At 38.3% G+C, this 27,670-nt stretch overlaps 1 protein-coding gene across 1 annotated transcript; it reads left to right on the top strand.

Annotated features, from left to right (window-relative positions):
* The first annotated feature begins 4,791 nt into the window (after positions 1-4,791).
* On the top strand, positions 4,792-26,490 carry LOC113669769 (polycystin-1-like protein 2). The gene is made up of 23 exons (XM_089213024.1): positions 4,792-4,881; positions 4,984-5,029; positions 6,152-6,492; positions 7,439-7,577; positions 8,289-8,623; positions 9,603-9,741; positions 9,925-10,238; positions 10,915-11,053; positions 11,745-11,867; positions 12,841-12,963; positions 13,488-13,610; positions 13,711-13,839; positions 14,088-14,787; positions 15,540-16,110; positions 16,360-16,575; positions 16,743-16,880; positions 17,370-17,564; positions 17,753-17,974; positions 18,377-19,084; positions 19,435-19,671; positions 19,824-21,137; positions 21,785-21,953; positions 22,371-26,490. The coding sequence occupies exons 1-23, from the start codon at positions 4,849-4,851 to the stop codon at positions 23,855-23,857; spliced, it is 7,941 nt and encodes a 2,646-aa protein (XP_089069150.1). The 5' UTR covers positions 4,792-4,848; the 3' UTR covers positions 23,858-26,490.
* The last annotated feature ends 1,180 nt before the right edge of the window (positions 26,491-27,670 follow it).

Below are 27,670 nucleotides of genomic sequence, written 5' to 3'. Positions count from 1 at the left end.
CCTACAACAATTTCAAATAATTCTTGCTCAGATAGTTATATTTTCCTCCTTGACGTTAACATCCTCAGCCGAAAGTAATGCAATTCCCTCTAATTTTGTTTTTCGTCCCCTGTTTTAACTTTCCTATAGTAAGGAGGATAGGTGTGGATATAATCTCAATTATAACTTTTTATTTATTTATTTTTTAAATATAAAGAATGTCAAGGCCCCCTTGGTATGGAAACGGTGCCATTTCTGACGGAAAAATTAGTGCCTCTTCAGAACTGAGTGCAGACTATGAGTCGACTAAGAGCAGACTAATATCAAGCGAGGGAACTCGGTTGCCTCTGAAGGACGATGGCGACGGGTGACTCCAGATCGATTTGCGAAATAACGATATCGTCGTGAAACGAGTTGCCAGACAAAGAATGAATGCTTTGCCTAAGTGGGTTACCAGCTACAATTCACAGTACGGCTATAAAAAAGTTACCTGCAATATTACATGGAACAAGTGACAATAAGAAAGGTCCATGACAATATTAGCAGGGCTGCCTTTCCGTAGAGGAAACTAGCATTCAAAAAGAAATCTTTTTTTTTTTTGTTGTACATTGTTCCAAGTTTATTATTTTTGTGGAATGTGTCGAAAACATGAAAAAAAAATTTCACCTAGTGGAGGAAAATCAGAGTTGTGGTCTATGGTCTTCTACTCTTCCACCCTGGAAGTTGAAGTGTTTCATAACATTAGATTCTCATCACATTTTTTGTTACATTTGAAAGCATACGAATATGTTAATCATTACAATATGATGAAATCCCCCATTTTAACCCTTTAATTCCCATGAGCGACCAAGACAGAATTATTCCTTACAATATCAAAACAATATCAAACAGACAAGTTATGAGAATAAAGAAAAATATCAGTTAGGGGATTATAATTAAGATGATTCATTTACTAAATCCTCGAAACTAACATCACAAGAACTGTATGTTTCCTATAAGTTTAAAATGTGCTTCACTTGTGCTATATATACGGATTTGTCGTTCTTAATTACTAAATGAAATTCCGAGGGTGTGACTCAATTACTTCAAAAGAGAATATCCAAGCAGGTTAAAGAAATGGTTGGCGAATTGTAAAATGTTAATGTGTTTACAAAATTTCCCTAAATTATGGCGCCGATACGAATCTATCATTCATATTCGCTTATGAAATTCCGAGACTGAACCTCAGTGAATTTAATAGAAAATATCCAGGAACGTTACAGAAATAGACTCTCAAAAACTGCTCTTGAATTCCAAAACTGTAAACAACAATTATTTACGTTAAACATGAGCTTACTGTAGTGTGACCTTCAAGAATGTTCTAGAAGTATAGCTGTGTCATGTTGAGTCATCCCCGAATCAACATATAAATAGAATCTCCTATAATGTTACGGAACTTTCTAGATCCTCAACCGTACCTAGAAGAGCCGAGTTTATAACTAGATGTAGCGAGTAGTTTAGTTGCTGGTATGGCCCGACAGATATCAATAAAGGTGTATGCTGCAGAATACAAGACGTCCACACTTCACTTACCAGCGCTTTTGAGGTTAAATTGCCAGAACCCCGTTTAATTGCAAAATGTGATGACTACGTTTGGGGTAAAACAACACATCTTCGGCAAAGCGCGAATTTTTCAAATGAACAGAGTAAATCCTGCGATAATTAACTGAAGGAAAAAAAAAGTAAAAACTTGCGCTCGCCGTTCGCCATCATTTGAAAACTTTCAAGACAAAGGCAAAATACGTAAGATAACTTCTTTTCCTATGACACCACGACTGCGTTAAACTTTCAGACGAAAGGAAAAGAAACAACTTGAAGAATACGAACACTATGAAATATTATTCGAACGATGAGGGTTTTTAGACGATGAATGCCAGAGTCAATGTTTAACCGAAACGTGATCAGTTGAATTAAAAACTGAAGCTTGTATCAAGCGACGATCGGTAAAAAAAAAGTTTGAATTTTTTCTGGGTCTTAGCGTAAGAGAAAACTTCCTCTTCTTTCGCGGATTCTTTGTAGTTTGCTTCTCTTTGTTGATGACCTCTTTTCAGTCTGTTTTCAGGAACGGCTTTGTATTTCCTTATCCCGTTGCTCTTCGCTAGATACTCGCTCTTTTACTTATGCCCTTTATTGTTCTCTCTCGCGTTCCTCTCGCCGTATTCTGCCTATTTCTTAAGCGTCTTTTGGCGTCCTTTCTAACTTTCTTACGCGATTTTATGGACTCGCTTTACGCCGTTTACTTGTTGCTCTTTTTGGTCGCTCTGTCTTTTTATATCCAGCCTATTTTCTTTTAAAACCCTTTCTCCATGAACTTGAATTATAGCAGTTTCCTCCGGTTGACAAAGCTTAAACTCTGCCGGTATTATTGCCTTTGTTGAGTTGTTTCGAAATTGCAAAATTCTCAGAATTACTGTTCAACTACATCCTGACCAGTTTGATTTCCCGCTCAAAACGCGGGTGGCAAATTACATCTATTAGCTGACGTGAAGCCCTCGTGCAATGCCTAACCGTGTGCCCGCAGTACGCTACGCTGCCGCTCGACGTTCGAGTATGCGCACTTTATCGTCATCTGACGGTGTCTCTTGGCGCTCACTAATAGAGTATCCAAGTTACGCGCGCAATTGCGCCTGCGCATTACCTTCTCCCTCGCCCTTCCATTACGTAATGGCTAAGATAGTGCCCGTGGTACAGTTGGCCGCGCATGCTAAAAGTAGCACCTCATACGGTCGTAAGGTCGTACGGTCGTACGTTCGTACAACCAAATTTTTTGGGCTTGATGGGTTACTACTATTTCGTATAATTATGGGGCTACGCTGGAGCTCTGCTATTACTAATAAATGTGCTGGTCTCTGTCCTCAACGAATCATACGGCGACGCCAGAGCAAACGCAGAGTAATGTGCAGAAGAGCTTGAAATGGCACTTCTTATTGAGCAACGTTTAACAAACATTTTCCACGAGGAAAGTAATTGGACTGAGTTTAAGTTGTTTTGCATGGGACAAAATTCGCCAATGTGTCTTTCTGAAGCATGCAGAGCCTTTCTATTTGAATTTAGAAAATATCATCTAGTGTACAGAGGAACGAGTGCTTAATGTGGAGAATAGACTGTTTTGCTTTCAAGACGAACAGAAAACATTCTAAATGATCATTTGAAGGAGGAAAATTACTTTATGGAACTTTTTTATCTGATAGCGAATACCTTTAGTCATTACTCAGACGGGCAATCAAGAGTTAAGAACCTGAATGCTGAGAGTTTTCTTTTCCCTTGGTTTTCCTAAATTAAGTTTTACCCAATATTTATTTGGAAGATTAGAAATAAAAGAAATACATGATAAAAAAAAAGAAACGCACTTGGCTGATTCATGTGGTAGAGAGTCGCACTGCCTCACGGGAAGGTCGAGGGTTCAAGCTCAAGATCAGAAAAAAACTCAGGGTCGTTAAATAACTGAGGAAAACGCACTCCTTCTGCCATGACATCGGAAAATGGTTAGACATTCTAGCCTTCTCGGATGAGTGTGATAAACCGTAGACTCCGTCTCCTGCATCTCCTCTGTATTGGTTAGCAGGGGACGTTAAAGAACTCCCGCGCTTCTTTCGAAGAGTAGGGAACGTAACTAACGGTGTTGTGGTCTTGGCCTTGTCATTGTTTATACAACCCCCCATCTAAACTAGTTTTGAGCCGAACTGGGTCAGCCTGTCTGATTACCTCAGTAACAAATACATACGTATAAAAGCACTTTAAGAACAAGGTTTGTACGGACAGGTAGTTAAGATGACTTTAAATCAGCTTGATGGAATACCTAACTTATTTCATATTAATAGTGGAGTGTTCTCCCTAAAAAATAAATAGAGGTTATCAGCGTTTCTGTAGGTTAAATTGTAAAGATAGTAAGGGTTAGACTCGGTTATGAAATAAACAAAGAAGTCTTTCGATTGGTCTCGTTCCCCACTTCCTCACTCCTGTATCAGTCGGTCTGCACGCTCTGTGCTCGTTGACCTTTGCCGATTCGCACTCTGCTTCTCGTTAATTTACTTTGAGGAACAATAGCAGTTTGACACCTTTTAAGTGGCAAACTGGAGCCACAGGGCACAAAAACACAGCGTGACATAGTTCCTTCATTAGAGGCTATTCAGGCAGAGGCTCGCCAAAATATTAATTTGTGCACAACAATCGAAATGTGAAGATGTAGAACAGCGAAAACTATAATGACCATTTACGAGGAAAAATTGGTTAAGAATAAAAGAACATAAGCAAGAACACAACTAGACAGCATTTTATTTCAAGAATTAAAAGCTACATCTTAATAATTCCTTTAAGAAAGGGAGACTCTGTTGATTGAAAAGTGTCAACACAAGCTCCTAATTAACCCCTGCTATCACTATTGTCGGTATAGATCCAAAGTACCTGTGTCTCTAAGAAGTTTATATTTATACTGTGTTATGTTTAGCAGAAACCGCAAATGCGATATATTGTTTACACTGGAAGCTCCTGTTTACACCTAAAATTTCGCAATCTTAATATGTATTTGACAAATATTCCCGAAAAATAGATAAAACTCTTTTTATTCTTCAGGATGATTCATTTTTCGAATTTAGGCGTGATTAAGAATTTACGCATTTTTCCTACTTCAATTATTAATATTTCTAGAACATGCCTTTTCGTGGCCATTGCGAAATTGATTTTAACACTGATTGATTGTTTTTTTTCTCTTGAATGCAATCTCAGCGGGGAATGAAACCTGTCGGTAAAAATTGAGATCAGGAGAATTCTGTAAATAATATCAACATAACAAAAATTCTTTTTCTCGGTTTCGGATGAAATAGCGACGAAATGAAGTTTCAGAGGCCTTTAATTTTTCTACAGGTGAACCTGCCGACCTTTATACGTGTCTTCCATGTACTTCTGCTGTACTGAGATAAAACTGTTTTTTAACCTTCAAAAAACATATATCCGTTCGCCTTATAGGTTCAAGTCTTGATCGTGGTAATTATCAGAGGCTTAGCGAGTGGAGGTATGTTTAACTCGTGGGATTTTGTACGCAAGGAAACTTTGATGTCTAAATGAAGAAGGCACCTTTCAGGGTGTAATCGAGGTTAAGGCCATGGAAACGTAATTTTCTTGTCTGGTATCAAAGAGCTTTTTAGGAGATATTTTTATGCAATGAGACAGTAGAATCGTAAGCGTTTGCCGTTTTATCTTGATAACGAACAAAAAAATGTACTTTTATTTAGCTGTGCCATTCTGTTTTCCTTAAGCGCAATATTTCATCTGCCAATTAATCCATACATCGTCGAGTCTCAGGCACTCGAGTTAGAAATGTCTAGAGTCAGAAATGCCAGGACCTGAAAATCTTCCCCATTTACTTTAAATTGTTCTAGAATTCACATTACGAATCTTGCAATAACTTTAAAATGTTTATGAATTCACGTTATTAATCTTGCAATAACTTTGAAATGTTTATGAATTCACGTAATTAATCTTGCAATAACTTTGAAATGGGTATGAGCTTTGCCGAGAAACGCAGAGCGTGTGACGTAAAGACATGTTTATCGACCAGTGAGAGAGCGACAGCGATATCGAATATTTTTCAAACAAATGAATTAAATTTCTTTATCCTTTACTGCTGTTTTTCTCTTATTCAGCAATTTCTTCTCTTTTTCACCCTATTGAACGGTTGAGTGTATCATTAGAAATTCACGACAAAACAGAATATCCCTCGGTCAAAGAGTACATTTTGAGATGCTCAGCCTAAACCTAAATTGGTATTACCAACAGACAGTTGTTTTTGTTTTTGTTTTTGTCGCGATTTTTTCCCAATAGGTTTGAATGAATCAATTGCAAAGAAAACATAAGCGCCAAAATAGGTTACTTTTCCGAGAAAACAACAAGATGTGAAATGGGGAATATAGATAGCAGCCCAGCTGGCCTCTATATGATACCGCGCACTATATTAACCCATTGGCAAGCATGAAAATAATGTCTTCATGGGAGAAATAAATTAATGGTTCTAAAATAGATTTCTCACAGTTTTTGCATTGTAATTTCTTACGAAATGTCGTGCGTATTATGTTAAGAATAAACTGTGATATAGAAGGCAAAAATTTACCGAAATATGCAAATTTTTGGAACGCAGAAGCCTTTGATGACTGCTTCAGTAAAGCTGTTGGAGTTTCCAATTCAAGCATCATCCTTGACAGCTTCATGAGGGCAAAAAGTCATGATTCAAGCCACGGTTTCAAAACCCTACCATCATATGGACGTCTGAACGGTACCAGAGGCGATGGATGGTGCGCCGAAAAAAATGATGAAAAACAGTGGCTTCAAGTTGATCTCGGAAAAATTATTGAAGTGTGCGCTGTTGCAACCCAAGGAGACATCAATGGCAATGAATGGGTGATAGACTTTAAACTAGCGCTCTCTAAATCTTTTGAGGGCCGTTGGCCAACATATAAGGATGCTAACGACTTAGAAGTGGTACGATTTGCGCCAAAATGTTGTTTTGTTTTAATACCGGAAAATTTATCGTTTTATGATGGTGTACAATAAGATTTTTAAGTACACAGTTTGAACGCAGGATTAACTCTAAATGAATACGAAAGCGATCTTCTCAACAAAGAACGCTACTTAAGCAGTAGTAAAAATAAGGCCCGAAAAATAAAATTCAGGACTGTGCGGGATGACCTTTGCGATACCGATGCAGTGCGCTGTCGACTGAGCAAACAAACGGGTTAGATACGAACCAACATAATGACCAGCTCTCAGTCGGCTTGTTGTCAGAGAGCCTTATGTCTCTATGATCTAGATGGCTTCACGGTCAGAGCATCTGATATTTTAACCCGCTCCTTGTCTACGACTGAGTTCGTCTTTCTCTTCAATTTCGACAGTAAATTTCGTCGCCTATCATCGGTATGTAGGTGACGGATATTGCTTGGTTGTAGGATTTACGAGAGTTGCACACCTACTTCATTGTTCGGTTTATGTACTGAACTCACAGGAATGGCGTTACCGTTCGTCGTTATACAAGCAGATAGGCGGAGGGGTGCTTCATCGAAAGAAGTCGTTTTCGTAGTTTTTTCTGGGATTGAGGAGGTTTTTGTTTTCTTCTGATAAAATGTCTGGTGTGTTGCTTACTATTACACGTTAGAATCCTAATGGTAGGGAAAATCGTGAGATTTTGGTCCCTTGTTCAGTTAGAGCGATAAATGTACTGCCAAAGCAGCATAATAAAAACTGCATCGTCTGTCAGAAAGGGTGCGATCATCGATGTACTTCCTCTCAACTTCGACAATAACTTGGGAAAAAGGCAGTTCCATAGTTGTCCCTTGTAGTTGTCTGAAATTTTTATCGTCATCAAAATCTATTTTTAGGTATAAAGAATTTTCTAAATATGTCACCTCATCAAAGTTTCTCATTTTGTTAGAAATTTCGCAGGGAAGGTGGATCCAACACAATTAATCAACATCCATTGGAAGTTCCAGTTTATGCAAGATACATTCGTTTTCTTCCAGTTACTTGGAAAGGTCAAATCTGCCTCAGAGTTGAGGTTTACGGATCCGCTAGTAAGTTTGCTATCTATTAATGAGCTTACAATAAGGAAAAGGGTGGTAGAACTTTTTTTTTCGGCCTAAGCACGGTGGCAATTAATTACTCGTAAAATGTACAGAAGCTTTAAAGCAGCTTACATTTACCCCCAACGTTAAAACGTAAACGAATCAGATCTAATTCATATCGTTTGGTGCCACTGGAGTTTGCGCCAAAAGGCTACGATTTCTATGTTTCTTTTGGTAAAACTGTTGTTTATTTTCCGGAGAAGCTGAGTGAGTGATGAGGGTAAAAATTCAAAATCAATTAAATTACTTCTGAGACGGGGTTCTTCTTGAGTTGGAAATTGAACTTATAACTGAGGTCGTCGAGGAGATTTTTCGATTTTGCTTGCAAATAATTTAAAAACTTTTCCGACTTCTCGGTAATTTCATCGCTGTTTTATTAATTAACCTTCCGACTCCTTTGTTTCTCTTAAAAACCAAACGCACTATCACATCTACGGGAAAGAGCTTTCCGTATTCAATGCTTTTTACATAGTTTTCATTGATTCGGTAAAAACTTGGTGCGCATGATGTCAATATGATGTAATGAAATAGAATAAAACCATGGGGTGTAAGAATATTTGACAAACGAAAAAAACTAGAGCTCGCTTTAGATTGACTTGAAGTAGCTATTGCGATAGAATCATGATATTTATGTTAATACAAAACGTTAATGTTACTTAGAATGTGCAGAAGCTCAAGGAATGGAGAGCAAAGCCATCGCCAACGAGCAAATTAGTGCCTCTTCTGAATGGGATCACAATGAAGCTGCTCATAATGGTAGACTTCACTTTAAACAATCAGGTTACAAAGCAGGGGCTTGGGTGGCTCTCACAAATGATGAAAACCAGTGGCTCCAGATAGAGCTGATTAATCCATACGTTAAAATAACAAGGGTTGCAACGCAAGGACGAAACGGCCAAACTACGTTGAACTGGGTGACCAGCTATAATCTAACTTACAGCAACGATGGAGTAAAGTTCCACATTTATAAAGAACGTGGACATGTGGAGGCGAAGGTTTGATACTTATCTAAATTAATTTTCATCAATAATCCATCTCTATTAAATGGGATATCTAAAAAAATACACTGTAAGAGTCAAACCATGCACTTCGTTAAGGGATCAATTCGAAAGTATAAAATTCAGCTTAAATTAAGAGGAACTACTGAGTTACTCTAGTGAATAAGCACCAAAGTCTGTGCTGATCATTTTCCACAGCTTCCAACTTTGGGGAATAAATAAGTTAAAGAAGTCTAATTAAAATTACAGCGGAAAAATTAAGCTTACAAATAAGATAATTATATCTGAAGCAGAGTACAGAATTTTAACTGGCTCGAATCTCCATGATTTAAATCCGGGGATAATCTAACATTACAAGAGATGTTTAGGGCTTGTTTTGGCCTTTCATAAGGGGAAATTAGTCAGTATACCATGTAAAAGGAAACATTTCCACTAGAACCTCTACAGGTGGTGAGATTGGTTTGACATTTCTTTAATGATTATCCTTTTCTGAAAACGACAGTGTTAAAATGGGCTTTTTCATACGATTTGTCCCTTTCTTTCATTGTATCACGTAACAAATCACGTGACTTGAATCGGAAGTTCGCTCTCAGCACACTTTGATCTTAACTGTCGTTCGGAATAGAGTCTAAATAATCTTCAAAAAGTGTTAACTCTCAATTTTATAGGAGAATCAAGTCTTTCATGTTGTATGGATATCTTCGTCTTTCAAAGACGGAGAGTAGTTTAAGTGATGATAACAAAAATATGTTGTTAAATTTAAGAAATTAGTCATGATCTCTGATAAAGGCTGACATCAAACAACTGCCAAATTTCATGTCGAGCAGATAATAACTCTAACGGCTTTTTGCGGATTATTTTAAAACGGTGGATTTAAATTTGACTTAAATACTTGAGACAGCCCAAGGTTGAAGAATGCAGTGCATGCAACATAGGTAGGAGGTTTACGTCTCTCAGTGTGTTGATCTCATTTTAGAATTTCGTTGGAAACACAGACAAAGACACTGTTGTGTACCATGACCTCTTTCCACCAATTAGAGCAAGATACATCCGTTTCCGACCGACAGCCTGGTATAGGTGGATAACAATGCGAGTAGAGCTGTACGGCTGTTTAGGTAAAGATGAATTTAACCTGTTGATAATGAGTATTGCTTTGATTGACGTGCAGTTCGTAATTCACTTATCTTGCGTCCTATCAAATTTTGAAAATTATTGTGTTTAACTCAGTTTTGGTAAGGAAGGCAGTTGATTATATACTCTAAATTAAAACTTTCTGTTTATTATCTGAAAATTCAAAGAATGTCAAGACCCTTTTGGTATGGAAAACGGTGTCATTTCTGACGGACAAATAAGTGCCTCTTCAGAACTGAAAGCAGCTCATGCGGCGAATAAGGCCAGACTGAAAGCTTCAGAGGGAACGTGGCTGCCTCTCGTGAACAATGCCGACCAATGGCTTCAGATTGATTTGCTAGAAAAAGATACCATCGTAACGAGAATTGCCACACAAGGACTGAATGATCCCAAGAAGAAAAAATGGGTTACTAGCTACAATCTACAATATAGTAACGACGAAATTAACTTCGATTATTACATAGAACCGGCAGTAAAAAAGGTATATTAGAGTATTACAGGGTAAGTTAGTATTATCAACTGAGCTGACAACGTAAATTGGCCGCCGTAAAAAGATTCAAACTCGACGTGTCAGGCGTTAGCCCTTAGTCAGAGCAAAGGACTACCGCTCACTTCGTTCAGAGGAAATTACCATGTTAAACCCTCCCACCGACGCAGCATCACAGTTTCCTGATATTAAAGTATTGACGAGGCTTCTTTTTTTCATAAAAGAAGACAGTATTGCAAAAAAAAACATGTAGAGTGCATCGTATATATCAGGAATTTGGCTGTTTTGTTCTCCTTTTATTGTTTCAATGCATGCATAGTTATTGAACATCTGTATAAAACATTCTAAAGTATTCTTAAAAACCTTTTGTAGTGGCCGGGGAGCGCGGCCAATCAGGTATGTCATCAGAAGAAGGAAAATTAAAATTCAAAATCTTTACCTTTCCAGACGAACATCTAGCATGAAAATCTAATACTTTTCCCACCTCAACGATTTTACTTTTTATACTTCCGTCCCAAACTGACCTAGAACTACCAACTTCTCTTTAGTTGTCTTTCACTTTAAATTCTAACTTACAATTTTTAAAAAGTCAGTGAGATTTAATTATCATAACTTTCTCGATCGAAGAAATCAGCAGATTCTTTTCCTTTATTTTTTTGGATACATCAAGGCTTTTGATGGAAATACTAACAGGTATTCAATAGTTTACCACGATTTAAATCCCTCCATCGTGGGACGTTACGTCCGATTTCGTCCAATTGACTGGAACGAGGAAATTGCCATGAGGGTGGAGCTGTTCGGTTGTTCAGGTAATTTTAATGGTAGGACATAAGCTTTCATGTGAAGTCGTCACCAAGCCGCATCTCGAATGAAGCACACATGACAGGACGGAAAACGAGTGCACTGTAAGTACCTCCCGTTGTCCCATACAAAGCCTTAGAAAACTTTTCTAAGGCTTTGTATAGGACAACGGGAGATACTTACAGTGTACGCATTTTCCGTCCTGTCATGCCAAAAATGACGTTAAGCCTCATATGCAGTTGTAATCTCCCATTCTCCAACATTCCCCGATGGAAACTGTCCTCACAACATCCAGAGGCAGGATGATAAGTTCAAGACAAAGATTCATGGGTTCTTCTTCCCGCGGGCCAAAGCACCATCAGCTCCGACTAAGTAACAACTTTTATGAAACAACATCCTGGGGAAAGCGAGATAGCTCGGGTTGTGCTAGCCACTTGGCCCGTGATCCTTTCGGTCACATTGCGTACGCTTTTCTGCCTTTTCATGCCTTTGTCTAACTAGTCTTACTAGTCGTGTAAGGAAACACACGCATACGCGCACTGAAATGTACGAAGAATTACGATCTCCATACTCTCAAGGACGGACATATGGTAGGACGTACGACTCGGCAGACTGACAGAAAAAAAAAATCTAAAGTAGGATAGGATAGATAGGGCAGAAGCACACAGGAGCTTACATCATCTAATACGATTTTTGCAGATTTGGATGAATGTCAAGAGCAGAAACACAATTGCCACCGCATGGCGCATTGTAACAATACTGTGGGCTCATTCAATTGCACTTGTCTTCAAGGATTTACAGGAGACGGTGTCAGCTGTTTTGGTATGGTATATGACCGACTCCACGTGCTCAAATATGTCTCAGCTGAAACCGGGAATACCCGGTTATAAAGAAAAGTGATTTTCCGCAACCTTCAAACGAAATGTATAATTTAAGACAGGATTGCATCATTTTGTTGTTTAGAATGCATAAACGTTTTTTTTTCTACGTGCCAAAGAGCTGTGGACGAGGAGACTTTGTCTCTAGAAAAGAAAACTATTTGAAAGATCATCAAGTCAATATCTCCTAATAAGCTACGAAATATGCACGCAGATATTTCCTTGGACAGTATGTGTGTTCCGAAGCTCCAAGTTTTCATCGTGCTCGCTTTCGAAAACTGGTACCTTTTGAAGGGAAAATTATTTGAGGATTTTATATATGAATAAGTCTTCTTCTTTTCCCTACATGTACGCCCATATTTCCTGTGACATAAATGCATACCTTGGTATCGTACCCATTTTCTCAAATAAAGTGAATTATAGATCACTTTAAACCACGATAACCGTTTACAACTTGCCGAACAACGTTTAACTCCAGATTTAGATAGGGTATGCTAAACATATTTTCCAACTCTGACGAGATTGTTTCATCAGTAATGATTTCTTCTTATACAAAAAGATAATGCGTGCCAGTAAAAAGAAAAATGGTACCAAGAATTCCTTTTTGGATAATCAAAAGACTCATTATTTTACGAGTTTTGCTGATGTTTCTAAGTTTTGAAAATTATCTAGGAAATGGAAAAGTTCACTAATCAGCACTGGAAAAAGTGTACATATGCCTCAACAAATGAGCGCATTTAAGATTTGGATGTCTGGTCATATTTTCTGTATCATTCTTGCCTCCTCGTTTCAATATTAAGTCAATGTTTTCTTTAAGGTTACAAACGAGGATCACAAATTGGATCAAAAGAACTTCTTGTTTCACTTCATATAATGCAAGTTGTTATTTGTTTTCATAATGACCTTTAAATCCATAGACATAAACGAGTGTAAGGAAGAACTGGATGACTGCGCTCCTGAGGCAAAGTGCTCTAATAGATATGGATCATTCGCATGTAGATGTTTATCTGGATACTCTGGAGATGGACGATTTTGCAATGGCACGTATAATGAAGCTCAAACCTTTAGTTCACCGTAACGAACTCTGCCGCTAACATTCTGAATGAAGTATTAGCTAAACGTTCTCGTAAACTTCGACATCTCGTCGATGAAACTGTTAAAAACAGACCTTAGATACTCATGCGACTGGAAATGTTGATAAGAATTAAAATAATAACAATGATTAAAAGACAACAATGATAAAACTGAAAATAATGACACTACTATTGACAGAATACTTGTCTTTGCAATATGGACATTTTCAAAATGTAATCTTACAGCTTTTGATATCTGTGCAGCAGATCGATTTCATGACATTCTTGAGGGAAATTTAGGAATCATTTCATAATCATCACTGTCAGTCTGACACCCCAACAGTAGTAACAAAACATCATCCATGTCCCATTCTTTTGCATATAAGCCACGAGAAATAATTTTTTTCCTTTGTTGGTTTGTTTGTTTGTTTTTTTTAGATTAGGTTTGACAGCTATATAGTCTTAAATACGTATTTCTCTTTTTCGTATAGATATTAACGAATGCACCACAAATGTGCACAACTGCGACCAATGGGCAGCCTGTAATAACACAATCGGATCTTTTAATTGCACATGCTTCAAAGGATATGAAGGAAATGGTACAAGTTGTGCTGGTAGGAAATATTTGCAAGATCAATTCCTTCTTGCTGTCTTTTATTTAGTGAGGCACTTATCCTTGTCACAAGACTTAAACACATTTATGGAATTATGTAGATGTCGATGAATGTGCAACCTCAACTCACAACTGTCATGGAGTTGCTCACTGCTTTAACAATCCGGGGTCCTTCAGCTGCGAGTGCCGCAAAGACTACACTGGAGATGGAATAGCATGTGAGCCAGACGGTAAGATTCAATTCAAGTTTCAGTGAAACAAAACTGAGCTGAGAATTAATCATTTCGTTAAGGTCTATACATTACTATAATCGAACAAGGTGATGAAAAGTGGACAAAGCCTTAGATACTTTCTTCATAGCAGAAACCCTAGTGTAAAACACCAGAAGATAATTCAGTTTGTTTTCGATAGCAATTACAGAAAGCTTGTTTCTTTGAGGTTGAAAGCTAAAGAAGATGTTTTTCCAATATATTTTTAGGAGATTTCTCGGTGACCATCAGAAATATTTCAAAAGACAAGTGCCATGCCACACCTGTATATCGTTCAGACAAAAGCGTCCAGGAAGCCGTGATACATGGTCTAAATGAAGACTTAACTGTACTGAAAAGCACTTTCGAATGGAGCGTGGTCAGTGAAATGGAGCTAGCTGCTTCCGAGTCAGCATTAGGCACTTTAGTTAGTCAAGGAACAACGGAGTGGACAATAAACAGACGATCCATACCAGCAGGTATCTACCAAGTCAAATTCAATGCTTCAATTACAGTTGGCGATCAAGAATCCCCACGGATGCTCAATGCTTTTGATTATGGCTTCATCGAGGTTATTGCAGCTCCAGTGCGAGCAATCATTGATGGGGGAAGCAGTGTTCGATGGGGATCCAAAAACATTGTGACTGTGGATGGTTCCCTGAGTTACGATGCTGATATTGGTCCTGGAACACATGCTGGGCTCAACTTCACGTGGACCTGTCGGAATAACGCTAATGTAAGCAACACTTGTTTCGGTTCATTTCATGGTAAAGGAAACTTAAGCTCCACGGTAATTAGAATTGATCCCAGTGGACTGGAAATCGATAAGACTTACTTGCTACGACTTACCGTTTCCAAGGATGTGAGAAGTTCATTTGCTGAAATTTCCTTTGCTATAGCTGCTGGAGAGGTACCTCAGGTGACTCTCAGGTAATTTTTTTCCCAATTATGACAGACCGATGTTCACAGGTGCGTTTGACTCCGGATCGAGTGGTCCGGGCTCGTGCCCTGGCCAGGGTCACTGGTTGTGTTCTTAGGTAAGACACTTTACTCTCACAGTGCTTCTCTTCACCCAGGTGTACAAATGGGTACCAGCGAATGTGCTGGGGGTAACCTTGCGATGGACTAGCATCCCATCTAGGGGAGAGTAGCAATACAATAAATAGAAACCGGAGCTAAGCGCCAGCCCCATGGGCCACTTGAGCCTGCACAAAGGCTTTAACTTTTACTTTTAATATTCTCAGGCGGATTCTGAATTACTTGGGAAACAAATTAGATATCGGAGAGATTCGAGGAAACAGACGCTGGCATTTATATCGGTATTTAAAAGTACGATTAAAATCTTTTTCGCAACTTAAGAATAATTTCAATAAATTGGACTTAAAAGCTTCATTAGGTATCTCAAGGTTTGGCCAAAGTGCAGCATAGTTATTAAAGACCTGCTCCACTAGTGACTGGCGGGTACTGGTTTCAAAGAGTCATATCGCTATGCAACTGAAACGTCTTTTTCAAGCGCGTAGGCATATTTCAATTCAGCTATTTACGTTAAGTCAATAAAGTGCCAGTGAAGCTGAAACTGTTTTAACAGTTCTCCACACTGCTTTTTGCTTTTGTGTATATTTGTGTATGTTCTTTTTTTGCTTTGTTTTTGCTTTTTTATAGTTTACTTTCTTTTCTCTTAGATGCTTCGTAGATTGTGGTGCAATAGTATCTGCGTCAAACAAGCTCCGGGTGACATCAGAGTGTCCTAATTCTCCTTGTAGTGGATCCACTTATGAATGGCGCTTGTCCAAATTTAATGGTTCAAAATGGGTAAACATACCTATTTTACCCAATATGACTTCAACTGCTGTAAATGCTACTAATATGATTATCAAGAAGAATTCATTGCAATCTGAATCAAAATACAATTTAACGTTATTTGTGAAATCTCTGGAGGGGACATACGGGTTTTCTACGCTTCTCTTTGAAACTGCAGGGGAGCCGCACAGTGGTTACTGCACGACGTCAGTCTCTGAAGGCGTTTCACTGGAGACTGAGTTTACTTTCGAGTGCTTCGATTGGCAGGATGCAAGCTTACCGCTCACTTATGAATTTACCCTTGGAGAGGAGCCTATATCTTATGGCACATCACCCTCGTCTGTATCGACAGTGTTACCGACAGGATTACCGGACAAAGATTTCCTGCTCGAAGTCACTATTGTTATCAAAAATGCAGTTGGGGCAGCTGTTGAACATAAATTATTTATCAAGGTGCAGTGATTGATATTACAAAGCAAGAAAAATTTGGAACTTAACCAAAGATTTTCATGTTTTAAAATTTTGATCTATATAAACGGTATGTTTTTTCTTTACCTACTTACCTCTGGAGTTTTTTCAGCAAAAAACTTCCATTATCATCTATTATTAAGACGCCGTTGCTAGAATCCATTAAAAATCTGTAATGGACACAAATTTTCGATTTTTCTCACAAAAGACTACAATAAAACTTTTCGTCTGCAGGTAAAGCCATCATCAAGCCTTGATTCATGTGTTTCGTCACCCGAGCAAGTTGCAAACAAGTTAAAAAGTTTTGTAGTAGGGGAAGGTAACAAGCTGGATGAATTTCTCAACAAAGGTGAACTTAGCCAAGCTGTTCAACTCGGTATATCTGTCATCAAGTCTGCAAATGGAAAAAGCGAATGTGGAAAAGAACTGGACCCTAAACACAAAGCTTTGGTACGTGAAAATAAAAACTACTTAAATGTACTCAGCAAGACTTAAAGATTTCTCTCGTAATTTCGTTTTGATTATCTGTATTACTACACAATTTTATTGCCATTTCTATTTATCTTTAGTGGAAGGTGAACGTTAAATATGTTTGGCACACTTCTTTTTGTTTGTAGATCTTAAGCACATTAATTACGAAGTTTACAGCCATAACACCAGAGAATCTTGAAATGTCTCGTCTGGTTATGTCCGTGGTGAGCTTAGCTATGGGAGCTGAGGTTGACGTCAACGATAACAGCAACAATGACAACCTGGTGCGCCCTATAAATTTATATGCAAACATATACGAAAAATCAATTTTAGCTTGTACATGGTAACGGCAAACGAACTGATCTCTGTTGCATGTCCATTGAAATAACATCGAATGAATATCGGAAAGTTACAGTTTTCAAATTTCAAGCAATGACGAAGTTGAAGCTGATGCCTCCCTAATAATAAATAAACTCGACTGCTAACCAAGCTATGCTCAGTACGATTGACAAAAATAGGCTTTTTCTCGCCTTAAAAGGATTCTGGTTTCAAATAACTGAGAAATTTTGACCCGAAGATAATAAGGAGACAACTAACGAAGTCAAACTTACAGGTAAACTTAATTAAGGAACTTGCGTTTGACTTACGTTGTGATCTCAGAAAATGTCTTTCCTTTTTATTTTATTCGAATAATGTTGTCCGTTTTCTTGCTACCAATATCCCAAAGAGCAAAGTGATTCGTTGATATTACACTAATTTTTTTTTCTTATCAGGAGTTGACGATGCGATTGACCGAGAGTACCTCAAATATGATGATTTCTACCCTTAACGATCCAGAAGAGCCTTTTACACCAGCGTTGGAACTAATAGCTACAAGTGTTACAGGCTGTCTAACCAATGTTCTGAAGTCTGCTGCAGGCTCGAGTCAAGATAGAGCAGATTTGGCAGCTACCGCAACATCTCAAGAGGTAAGGATTGCAAACACAGGTTCCAAATTAAAAATAAACTCACCCACGTATTCCCTTGCTAGTAGTTTTTTTTACTTCAATTTTTGATGACTCATTTTATGGGACTAAGAGGGAAAATAAAGAGTCTAAGGAAATCTAACAGTCATTAGAAAAACACGTTACGGCTTACAATCTTTCTCTCCTTCCAGTTTGTGAAAAAGGCCTCCGAAAAACTGAGCAGCATGAGTGATGCATTTTTTGGCCGTTTGGTGCCATCAGAAGATCTGGTCCTAAAAACTCCGAGCTTGGCAATATCGTTGAAAAAGGTCACAGCCGATGATGCCAAAGGACTCAGCATGGGAGATGGACCAAGCAAATTCAAGCTTCCCAGCAGCCTTGGAAATATAGGTGGTGGAGAGATAAATGCAAAGGTATGATGCCATTCTTATCTTAATTTTCACCTTTTCACGAAGATGATAAAGGACATAAGTAATCACTGATAGAGAAGTTAGGCTGTCTTTTACGACATTCAAGTGTATGTGTTTTATTCGTGGGATAAAATATTAAAGCAACCTGCACTGATATTCTCAGAATTCTGTGGACGTCACTTCAGTTGACCGAAAAAGTAATCCAGTAATGCTGTGGTTTCATTTGACATACTGTCAAACAACATAACCTATCTTATAACTTATCGTCGTGTAATCTGAATGTTTGAATGTATAGAGTCCCAGTAATGGCAACCGACGTCTCAGCAAACATAGCTGAAGTCATCACAAGAGTTAGTTGCCAGAGTCGGAGAGTCCGAATCTAACAGATTGTGTGTCTTATTTCAGATGCAAGCTGTTGATTTTAATCCTTTTACATGGGACAGTAGCAGCAAGAAAATCAAATCAAGCGTCACGAGTCTCGAGCTTAAGAGTGACAGTGAAGGAAAGCTAAATGTGTCAAATCTTGATCATGACATCGAGATCGTCATTCCGATTTCCAATCCACCAAAGAACTCCAGCAACTCAACACAACATTATTTCCTGAAGCCTGACCGCATATCATTCCGAAGTTATTACGCAGACCTGGCGGACGTCCCTGTCTCTTTAAGATTGGGTTTGGCCATGACAGGAGTGGAAATTGAAATGCGAATTAAATTTGGACAACGACCAACGATGATGGACTTCGACCACAACTTTACCTTTATGTTTAATTCTAAATGTGACAAACAAACAGTTTTTAATACAACCTGCTTTACCAAAGATGGGTCTGTTAAAGTGACGCCTTCTAAGCCTGGTTTTCTCTACGTGGGCTTGTTGATCAAAGGCTCTAAGAATGAAAGTGAACATTCTAGGCAAAGAAGGTCATGTTTTGATCATCGTCGCGAACGACGGTCATGTGTCGGCGTTAAAGATCCACCACCGAAAGGAGTCCTTAAAACCATGGTTCCGCAATATGACCCAAATACAGACATTAACTACACTTTAACCATTATCCAGTCAAGCTGTTTGTATTGGTCAGAGGAAACAGAAAAGTGGACTGCGGAAGATTGCAGGGTAAAATAAATAATACAAAATTTTCAACTCCTGATAAACCTAAACATTAGGTATGTGAAGTCCTTCGTGTCCTATTTTATTCCACAATGAGGAAACGTATTAGCTCTGTATTAAAAGTATATCAACTAGAAACAAGTTTTTTATTTCAAAATTGCGGAACTTTGTAGTCAAGGAGACGATACTCCTCAACAGGTGCGGCTTTTCAAGCTTCTATCAAAACTTAGCCATATCCGATATCAGTTCCTTTCCTTGCGGACTGAGTTAAAGCTGGTAACGTTAGGGGAAATCGATTCACCAAAACTCTTTTCGTTAAATTTAGATGATATATTTCAGGACATTTACATCCACAGGTCAGTCAAGATTCAAACACCACGCATCTGGTATGCCTGTGCAATCATTTGACATCTTTTGGTGGAAACTTCATCCAAGCACCGAATCCAATTGACTTCGACAAAGTTTTTACGGAGTTTTTAAACCTTGCTGAAAGTGGCAATATCTCAGTACTTGTGACAATTGTCTGTTGTTTCCTTTTGTACTTCGTCGTATTGATCTTTGCAAGAAGGTCCGATAAGGGAGATGAAGACAAAGTATGGTTATGGTTGCTACTACATCTAATTCAATATTCTTGTTCCTAAATAGTTTGCTTTTTTTCATTTTTAGGCTACTATTGAAACATAGATAAAACCTGCTACGTTCTTACCAATATGTTTTTAACACCAGAATGTACCCTTCTTTTCAGATTTGCCCTCCTAAATTGATATCAGTTGTTAAGGGAGGAACATATTACTACGATATGGTTATAAGCACTGGTGTGTGGAAACATTCAGCGACAACAGCTAACATAACCATTAGTATCAAGGGCGACAACAACGAGCAGAGTCAAATTCCACTGCGAGAGAAAGGGGATACGAGCCAGTTTTTCGGTCGAGGGAGTATCAATGGCTTTGTTCTGGTGATGGCTGAGACCATTGGCACATTAAAAGAAATTACTTTGGAGCACGATAATTTGGGTGATAATCCGTCTTGGTTTGTGGAGACTGTGGTCATTAAAGACCGGCAGACGGAAGAAAGGTGGGTGTTCCCCATTAATAGATGGCTTGCGTTGGAGAAAGGCGACGGTCAAATAGAAGTTACTGTGGACAGCACAACTTACTCTACCTTCTCGGCTCAGGTTCGTTCGCGCTTTGCTCGAAAAATTTCCGACAGTCACCTGTGGATGTCAGTGTTTGGAAAAGCATGCAGCAGCACCTTTACACGTGTGCAAAGAGCTTCATGTTGTCTTTCAGTTTTGTTTAGTGCAATGATAGCTAATGCCATGTTCTATAACACTGGTGGTGAATCCGATGGCGCTATTCAGGTTGGGCCTTTTAAGTTTTCTTGGAAACAGATAGTCATCGGAGTACAAAGTGGCATTATCATTGCACCTATAAACATAATAATTGCTTTCCTCTTTAAGTCTAGCAGACCGAGGAAGAAAAGGAGTGAAAAATACCGAGTGACAGACGAGGCCCAACGACTTTTGGATGAAATAACGGACACTGGTTGTATGCTACCTCATTTCTTTGTCTATGTAGGCTGGTTACTCTGCTTCTGTACGACTATGGCGGCCGCAACGTTTACGCTGTTTTACAGTCTAATGTGGGGAAAGGAAACCTCTGAGCAGTGGCTTGCTTCCATCTTGATCTCCAATGGACAAGATATTTTCGTTGTACAACCCACGAAGGTAATGGTAGCAGTCATCGTTATATCCTTTCTCCTGATCAGAAAGAATAAAATCCAATATAAAGAAGAAAAAGAGGAAATTGCAATCGATCCACTAGCAATTGAAATAGACTTTTTAAGTGATGATCCCAAACAGCGATTTAAGAAATGTCAGCGTGAAAAGATGAGGGAGAGGTCTAAAAAAGAAGCTCAGTTAACAACCATGACAAGAGACATTATCCTTCATCTGATATTTGTGTTTCTTCTGGCCATCGTTTCTTATGGAAACAAGAATGGAAATCGTTTCCTGATGACAACTGAGACGAGAAATCGATTCACTAAATTCAATGTGGTAAGACTCTCGTTTTAGCTAAAATTCACTTTATAGTTTATAGTTAGAAGGCATTTTTGTTGTATTTATTTCTCTCTTGAAAAACAAACCCAAAATCGTCGAAGAATGAAATGACTTTTTAAAGAAAAATTAGAGCTAGGGTTAACCCTCTAACTCCAAGATCAAATTTGTAATTCTCCTTACTGTCAACCATACTGTTCTTATGATGTTAGTTGAGAGAATTTAGTATTGGATCAGCGAATTATCCCCAAATTGATATTTTCTTTATTCGCACACTTATCTGGTTGATATTGCATTAACATTGTAAGAAAAAATTCACTCATGGGTGTTAAAGGGTTAAAGCATTTATCCCTGCTGGTGAGCTGCAATTAGATAAATCGCAGAAAAGAGGCTTGTAAATGCTCAGGTACATCCCAACTGATCTACGGAGCCATATGTTGGAAAAAGGTCAGTTATCGTCAGTTTTTCACTCCCGGTATGTGAAATTTCAATTAAAAAACCAAATATTTCAATCAGTGCAAAAAATAAAAGTTAGGATCTGCCTTTTGTTTTGTTGGATTATTGTGTTTATTTGTTATTTTGATAAATATATCAACCTCATGAGATAACAATGTCAACAGCTCTCAAAGTCATATTTTTTATTTTAGGTATCTAATGCACAAAGATTTGAAGCCTGGTTAAGGAACGAGTTCCTATCAAACATTTATAATCAGGTGTGGTATAATGGACTTGAAGAAAAAAACGACCTATACATCGAAAACAAGATGTCCATACTAGTAGGAATGCCTTGGTTGCGACAGCTCAGAACTAGAAAAGGTATACTCAAATGAGATTGATCTATTTCCTTTTTTTTAATGCAAAAACTAAATTTCGAAGAAGGCTCCTGTTGCAACGTGCATAGAAAAATGAAACTAATAAATTATAGGAAACATAGAGAGAGCCCTATTTCGAAATGATGTGACATACTCGCCTCTGCTAAGTGTTTTTGTAGCTTAGTAAAGTCAGTTTTAACCTTTGATGATCACACTGTTGCTCACTTCCCGGTGTGCTGAAAATTAATCGAAACAAAATCTTCCTATTCACACGTCTTAGAAATCACTGGATTTTTTAAATAGGACATTCATTTTGAAATATAAATCTTAAAGAATCAGCTTTTTTATTTTCTTTTCACCTTAACATCATCAATGGAAACTAGAGGTTTTAATTTTTGTCTTTGTATATTTTTCCTTCAAGGTTCCTGCGCATCACATCCTAAAATCGTCTCAACTTGCTATCACGACTACTCCTCAGATAGTGAGGACACTACTTTCCTAAGCCTTCCCGGCTGGAGGCCTCTTCCCTTCAACTCATCGTGGCCAAATGCTTTAGAAATGTGCCCAAAACCTTGGCGATACCAATCAGCAGCAGAACTTCGCAACCATCCTATCCAGGCGGCATACAATTCATATGAAGGGGGTGGTTATGCAGCTGTTATGGGATATGACGAAACCACTGCACAAGGTGTCCTCGACGAAACTATTGGCCTTGGTTGGCTTGATCGCCAGACTCGAGTTGTAATTCTAGAGTTTGCCGTTTTCAATATCAATACAAACTTGATTAGTGTTGCAACATACTTTTACGAGGCCATAGCTACTGGTGCAGCCTACACTACAAGAAGAATTGAAACACTGGAGTTGTACAGCACTGAGTCAGGAGCTTTGATGTTTTTCTTAATTGGCCAGTTTCTGTTCATGGCAATGGTCCTCTTTTACTTCATAGTTATGTTAGTTCACCTTTATCAACAACGCTTAGGTTTCTTCAAGTCTGTTTGGAACATGGTGGATTTCTTTCTGATTATTTTCTCTGTAGCCTCTGTAGCATTTTACATGATCAGAGCTAAAAGCGTTTTGAACACTATCAAATCTATTCAAGCCAATCCATATGAAATCGTGCATTTCCACACAGCCTTAAATTGGCTTAGCCTAGAAAATGCGTCTATTGCTATAGCTGTTTTTATGGTAACAGTCAAGCTACTAAATCTTATTCGTTTTAACCTACACGTAATATACTTGTTTTCATCTTTTCGGCAATCAATAGGCTATCAACTCTCGTATGTGCTCTTTTTTCTGATCGTGTTCAATGCATTTGTTGCAACGGGTATGCAACTTTTTGGTGGAGTAGTATTAGAGTATTCTAGTTACCTCAACGCAGTCATGTCTCAATTCGAATTCCTGTTAGGAAAAGCAGTCCCAATGGACGCTCTTCGAAGGGACAAACCCTTCATTGGTCCGACGTTTGCGTTTTTGTTTTGTATATCCACAACTATATTTCTTATGAATATGCTTGTTTCTGTCCTCAATGAATCATACGGTGACGCAAAAACAAACGCAGAGGAAAATGCAAAAGAGCTTGAAATGGCACGTTTTATTGAGGAGCGTTTAATGGACATTTTCCACGAGGGAAGTAATCGGACTGAGTTTAAGTTGTTTTGCGATGAGACAACATTCGCCAACATGTGCCTTTCTGAAGCAGAGCCATTCTGTTTAAATTCTGAAAGTATTATCCAATGTACACAGGAGCGAATGCTAAAAATTGAAAAAAGACTAATTGTCCTCGCTCGTCGAACAGAATGCATGGAGGCTGATTATTTGAAAGAGGAAAATGACTTAATTGACCTCTTGTTATCAATGATGAATTCTTTGGTGCGTGATTCGGAAAAAAAAGCAAAAGATCGTCCCTAAATGCAGAGATGTCTTATTTTATAAGTTAGCCTAGTTTTCTTTTCTTGAAAGCGTGGATATTATTAAATGTTTTTCTTTTAGGTAATTGTATCTTATAAGTAAGGCTTGAGGGAATATTACCATCAAAAAATTATCAAACCAAATGAAGGAGGTTTCGTCATCGTCCGGTATCATAGTTGATTGGAAGTGTAACTTACTTTTTGCATTATAAAAAGATCTACAGTCATGCGCACAAGATGGCAAAATACTTTAAGTGACAAAACATTTGACTATTAGAAAATCATGTTTATTAAACACACAGTTTTTCCCTGATTGAGTATTGACTACTAGCTTAAGATGTCAAGTATATGGCCTTTCATATGTCAGGCAGTCAAGTTTTCTCCTGTATAGGTTGAGATGGTAAAATGGTCTTTGAGGTTCATTGGCTCCATATTGCGTTCCCTCTTGATGTGGTTTCCGATTCCGGTTGAGCTTTGAAGTTCGATCTGTATCACGTTGATACCGGCTTAAAGGCGGGTGATGCCTGTCTTCAAGCAAAATACCCAACCACCAGGTTTTCGCAAAGTCAACTGCGCCCTTTCCCCCATAGTCATGTTTTGACACTCAACTACCCTCCAGCTATAGAGTGTTAGGCCAGTGGCTGAGGTGTGGCACAACCCTATGAACCACGGTTATTAAGACAAGCCCCAATTAGCCACAGAGAAAAGTGCCAGTTGAAGATCGCATCATTAAGAAATTTGTCCACTCCACTTGCTACAGCAAAATGGTAATCCCATTTATAAACACTCTTCTCATGAAGGTAACTTAAAGGTCGTGCGTTGACTAATAAATATCGATTTCTCTATTACCGATTGGAGCATCAAACGAGAGGTGTTTTGTTTTTACTGTAACTACAGTCGGTGTGAAAATTGTTCACTCGTTGGCCTTTTTAACCCTCTATTACTTCAATGTTAATTTTAAGTTAAAGTATTCACCCCACAAACACCCCTTCCCCTCCTCCCCCCACCTTATAAAAACAAAACGAAACAAAACAAAAAGAATATAACGCAAAACCAAGCAATGTCTATCGTGATTCCATGAACCTTTAGCTCCCTACAGGCAACATTGAATGGTGGAGGGGTGTTGTCGAGGATTTAGTAGAAACAGGAGTGTTATCCACACATAAATAATGTTAATATAGGTCTCGCCAAGACTGTAATAAAACTCTTCAGCAATGGCTATAGAAGAGTTTCGTCGAGGGGATTTAGGGACCGGTTCGGGGTATGGGGAGGGGGTTGGGGAAATAGACTCATCCTCTTTAACTTTTGAGGTCTTAAGGAGCAGAGAAATTTATATGGTAAACAGTTACAAATAATACAAAATTTAAATTTTGAAAACTAGAAGATGCACATTATAATCATCAAAGCCTATGCATCCTAGCAAAAAGAGGATCAGTTACCACCATAACTTCTCCCAAACATTCTCGCCCACAGGAAATCATTAATTTTTGTCACTAATTGATACTGTATTTACAATAGTTATACCAACAGAAATGCATCCACACTACCTTGAGTGATCCCAAACTCACGAGTAAAATGGAGTTAGCTGAGTTAAAATCAAATTACTGCGTCAGACTTAACGTAAATATAAACATCGCTATTCAATCTAATTTTATTTAAATTTTGGGAAAGGCCACTACTTTGTTACGTTAAAACAATTCATCTTCTATAAAGCGCGATTTTTTTTTGAAAATAAGGAAAGCCCCGCGATAGTTAACTGAATAGAGAAGGATAGAAACTTGCTGACGCCGTTCGGTATCATTTGAAAACTTTCTAGGCAAAACATATTCCGTAAGATAACTTCTTTTTCCTTAATACCACGTCTGTATTAAAGATTCCAATCGAAAGGACAAGAAATAGCTTCAGGAGTACGAGCAATATGAAATGTTTTTCGAGTGATGAATCGGCGTTAGGGCTTTAAGCGATATATGCGAAAGTCATTGCTTTACCGAAACGTGATTTGAATTATAAACTGAGGCTAATATCAAACGATGATTGATATAAAAAAAAAAAAGGTTTGAATTTTTCTAGACCTTTGCGTTAGAGAAAACTAGATAAGACAAGATTTACTTCTCCTCCTTTCTCGGATCCTTTGTGATTCACTTCTCTTTGCTGATGACCTCTTTTCAGTCTGTCTTCTAGAGCCCTTTGCATTTCCTTCTCACGTTGCTCTTCGCTAAGTATTTCCCTTTTTACTTATGCCTTTTCTTGTTCTCTTTCGCGCTCTCCTCGCTGTATTCTGCCCGTTTTAGAGTCTTTTGCTACTTTATTACGCGTTTTTCTCGACTCACTTTCGCCTTTCACTGCTTGATTTCTTTGGTCACTCAGTTTCTTTCTTTCCAGCCTAGTTTCACTTAAAAACCCTTTCATAACGGAACTTGAATTATAAAAATTTACTTTGGTTGATAAACCTTTAGCTCTGCCAGTATTGTTGTTTTGCGAGTTGACTAAAAATTGCAAAATTCTGAGATATACTGTTCAACTACCAGTTTGATTTCCCGCCCAAAACGCGGGTTGCAAAATTATTTGCTTACGCGGCTTCACATCTATCACGCTATCACGTGTGGTCCTCGCGGTGTCTACTGGCGCACTCTAATGGGGTATCCAAATTATTTAGGCAATGGCGACGGCGCATCATATTTTTCATCGCCCTTCAATTACGTAATGGCGGAGATGCCCGCAATATAGTTGGCAACGAATAAGGATTTTAGCAGGTAGTGACTTTCTCAAGCCCGACATGGCTTGATGCTACTTTGGTTTGCAGATTTAATGAATGTAACCGAAGAAGTTACAATTCATAGACCCAACGTTTCGACACTCCTGTCTAGTGCCTTCATCAGGGGTGATCTAAACGCTGCAACAAGAGGTCCTTTTATGTGATCACTAATTAGCGGTCTTTTTTCTGACGAGGTGTAAATGGGCGCTAGGAAGCAAACCGCCATCGTCACGATTTAAAGGAGCGTGGGCGGAGTTAATATGCCAAGCCTCCAAACAAAGGCGCTGGTGGTAACGCCGATTAGTAGTGATAATTTTAGAATTATCCCACCCAATTGTATGTTGTTAAGATCAAATTACCGCTTCAAAGTTACTGTAAACATGAATATCGCTTACTCAGTCTCATTTTACTTTAATTTTGTTAAAGGCTTCTTCTTCGTCATTAGGGTAAAACAACACATCTTCGACAAAGCTTAAGTTTTTTAAATGGGAAAAGTAAACCCTGCGACAGACAGTCAATTGAAGATAGTATGATAGAAACTTGCTCACGCCGTTAGCTATCATTTGAAAACTTTCTAGGCAAAACATACTCCCTAAGATAATTTATTTTCCTTTAACACCACGACCGCTAAACATTTAAAAGATGAGAAAAGAAATAATTTAAAGGATACGAACACTTTGAAATGAATGCGAAAGTCATTGTTTTACCGAAACGTGATCAGAACTACAAACTGAAGCGAGTATCAAACGACGATTGTTAAAAAAGATTTAAGTTTTTCTGGGCCTTAGCGTAAGAGAAAACCCAGATATGACACGACTTACCTCTACTCCTTTCTCGGATTCTTTGTAATTCGCTTCTCTTTGTTGATGACCTCTTTTAAGTCTGTTTTTAAACCCTTTGCATTTCCTTCTCACGTTGCTCTTCACTAAATATTTGCCTTTTTACTTTTACCTTTCCTTCTTCTCTTTCACGTTCTTCTCGCCGTATTCTGCCTATTTTAGCGTCCTTTCTAACTTTCTGGCGCATTTTCTCGACTTGCTTTTCGCCTTTTACGTCTTG

This window comes from Pocillopora damicornis, chromosome 7 (genome assembly GCF_964200805.1).
Source record: "Pocillopora damicornis chromosome 7, jaPocDami1.2, whole genome shotgun sequence".
NCBI lineage: Eukaryota > Metazoa > Cnidaria > Anthozoa > Scleractinia > Pocilloporidae > Pocillopora > Pocillopora damicornis.
The sequence above is the reverse complement of the archived record's forward strand: the minus strand, read 5'-3'. Positions and strand labels throughout refer to the sequence as shown.

Excerpts from the sequence above, each read along its gene's own strand:
- LOC113669769 (XM_089213024.1), top strand. The coding sequence starts at position 4,849 with ATGAAGTTTCAGAGGCCTTTAATTTTTCTACAG. Across the intron at positions 5,030-6,151 it reads CAGAGGCTTAGCGAGTGGAG|AAGCCTTTGATGACTGCTTC; the intron begins GTATGTTTAACT and ends TTTGGAACGCAG. Across the intron at positions 13,611-13,710 it reads AAATGGTACAAGTTGTGCTG|ATGTCGATGAATGTGCAACC; the intron begins GTAGGAAATATT and ends GGAATTATGTAG.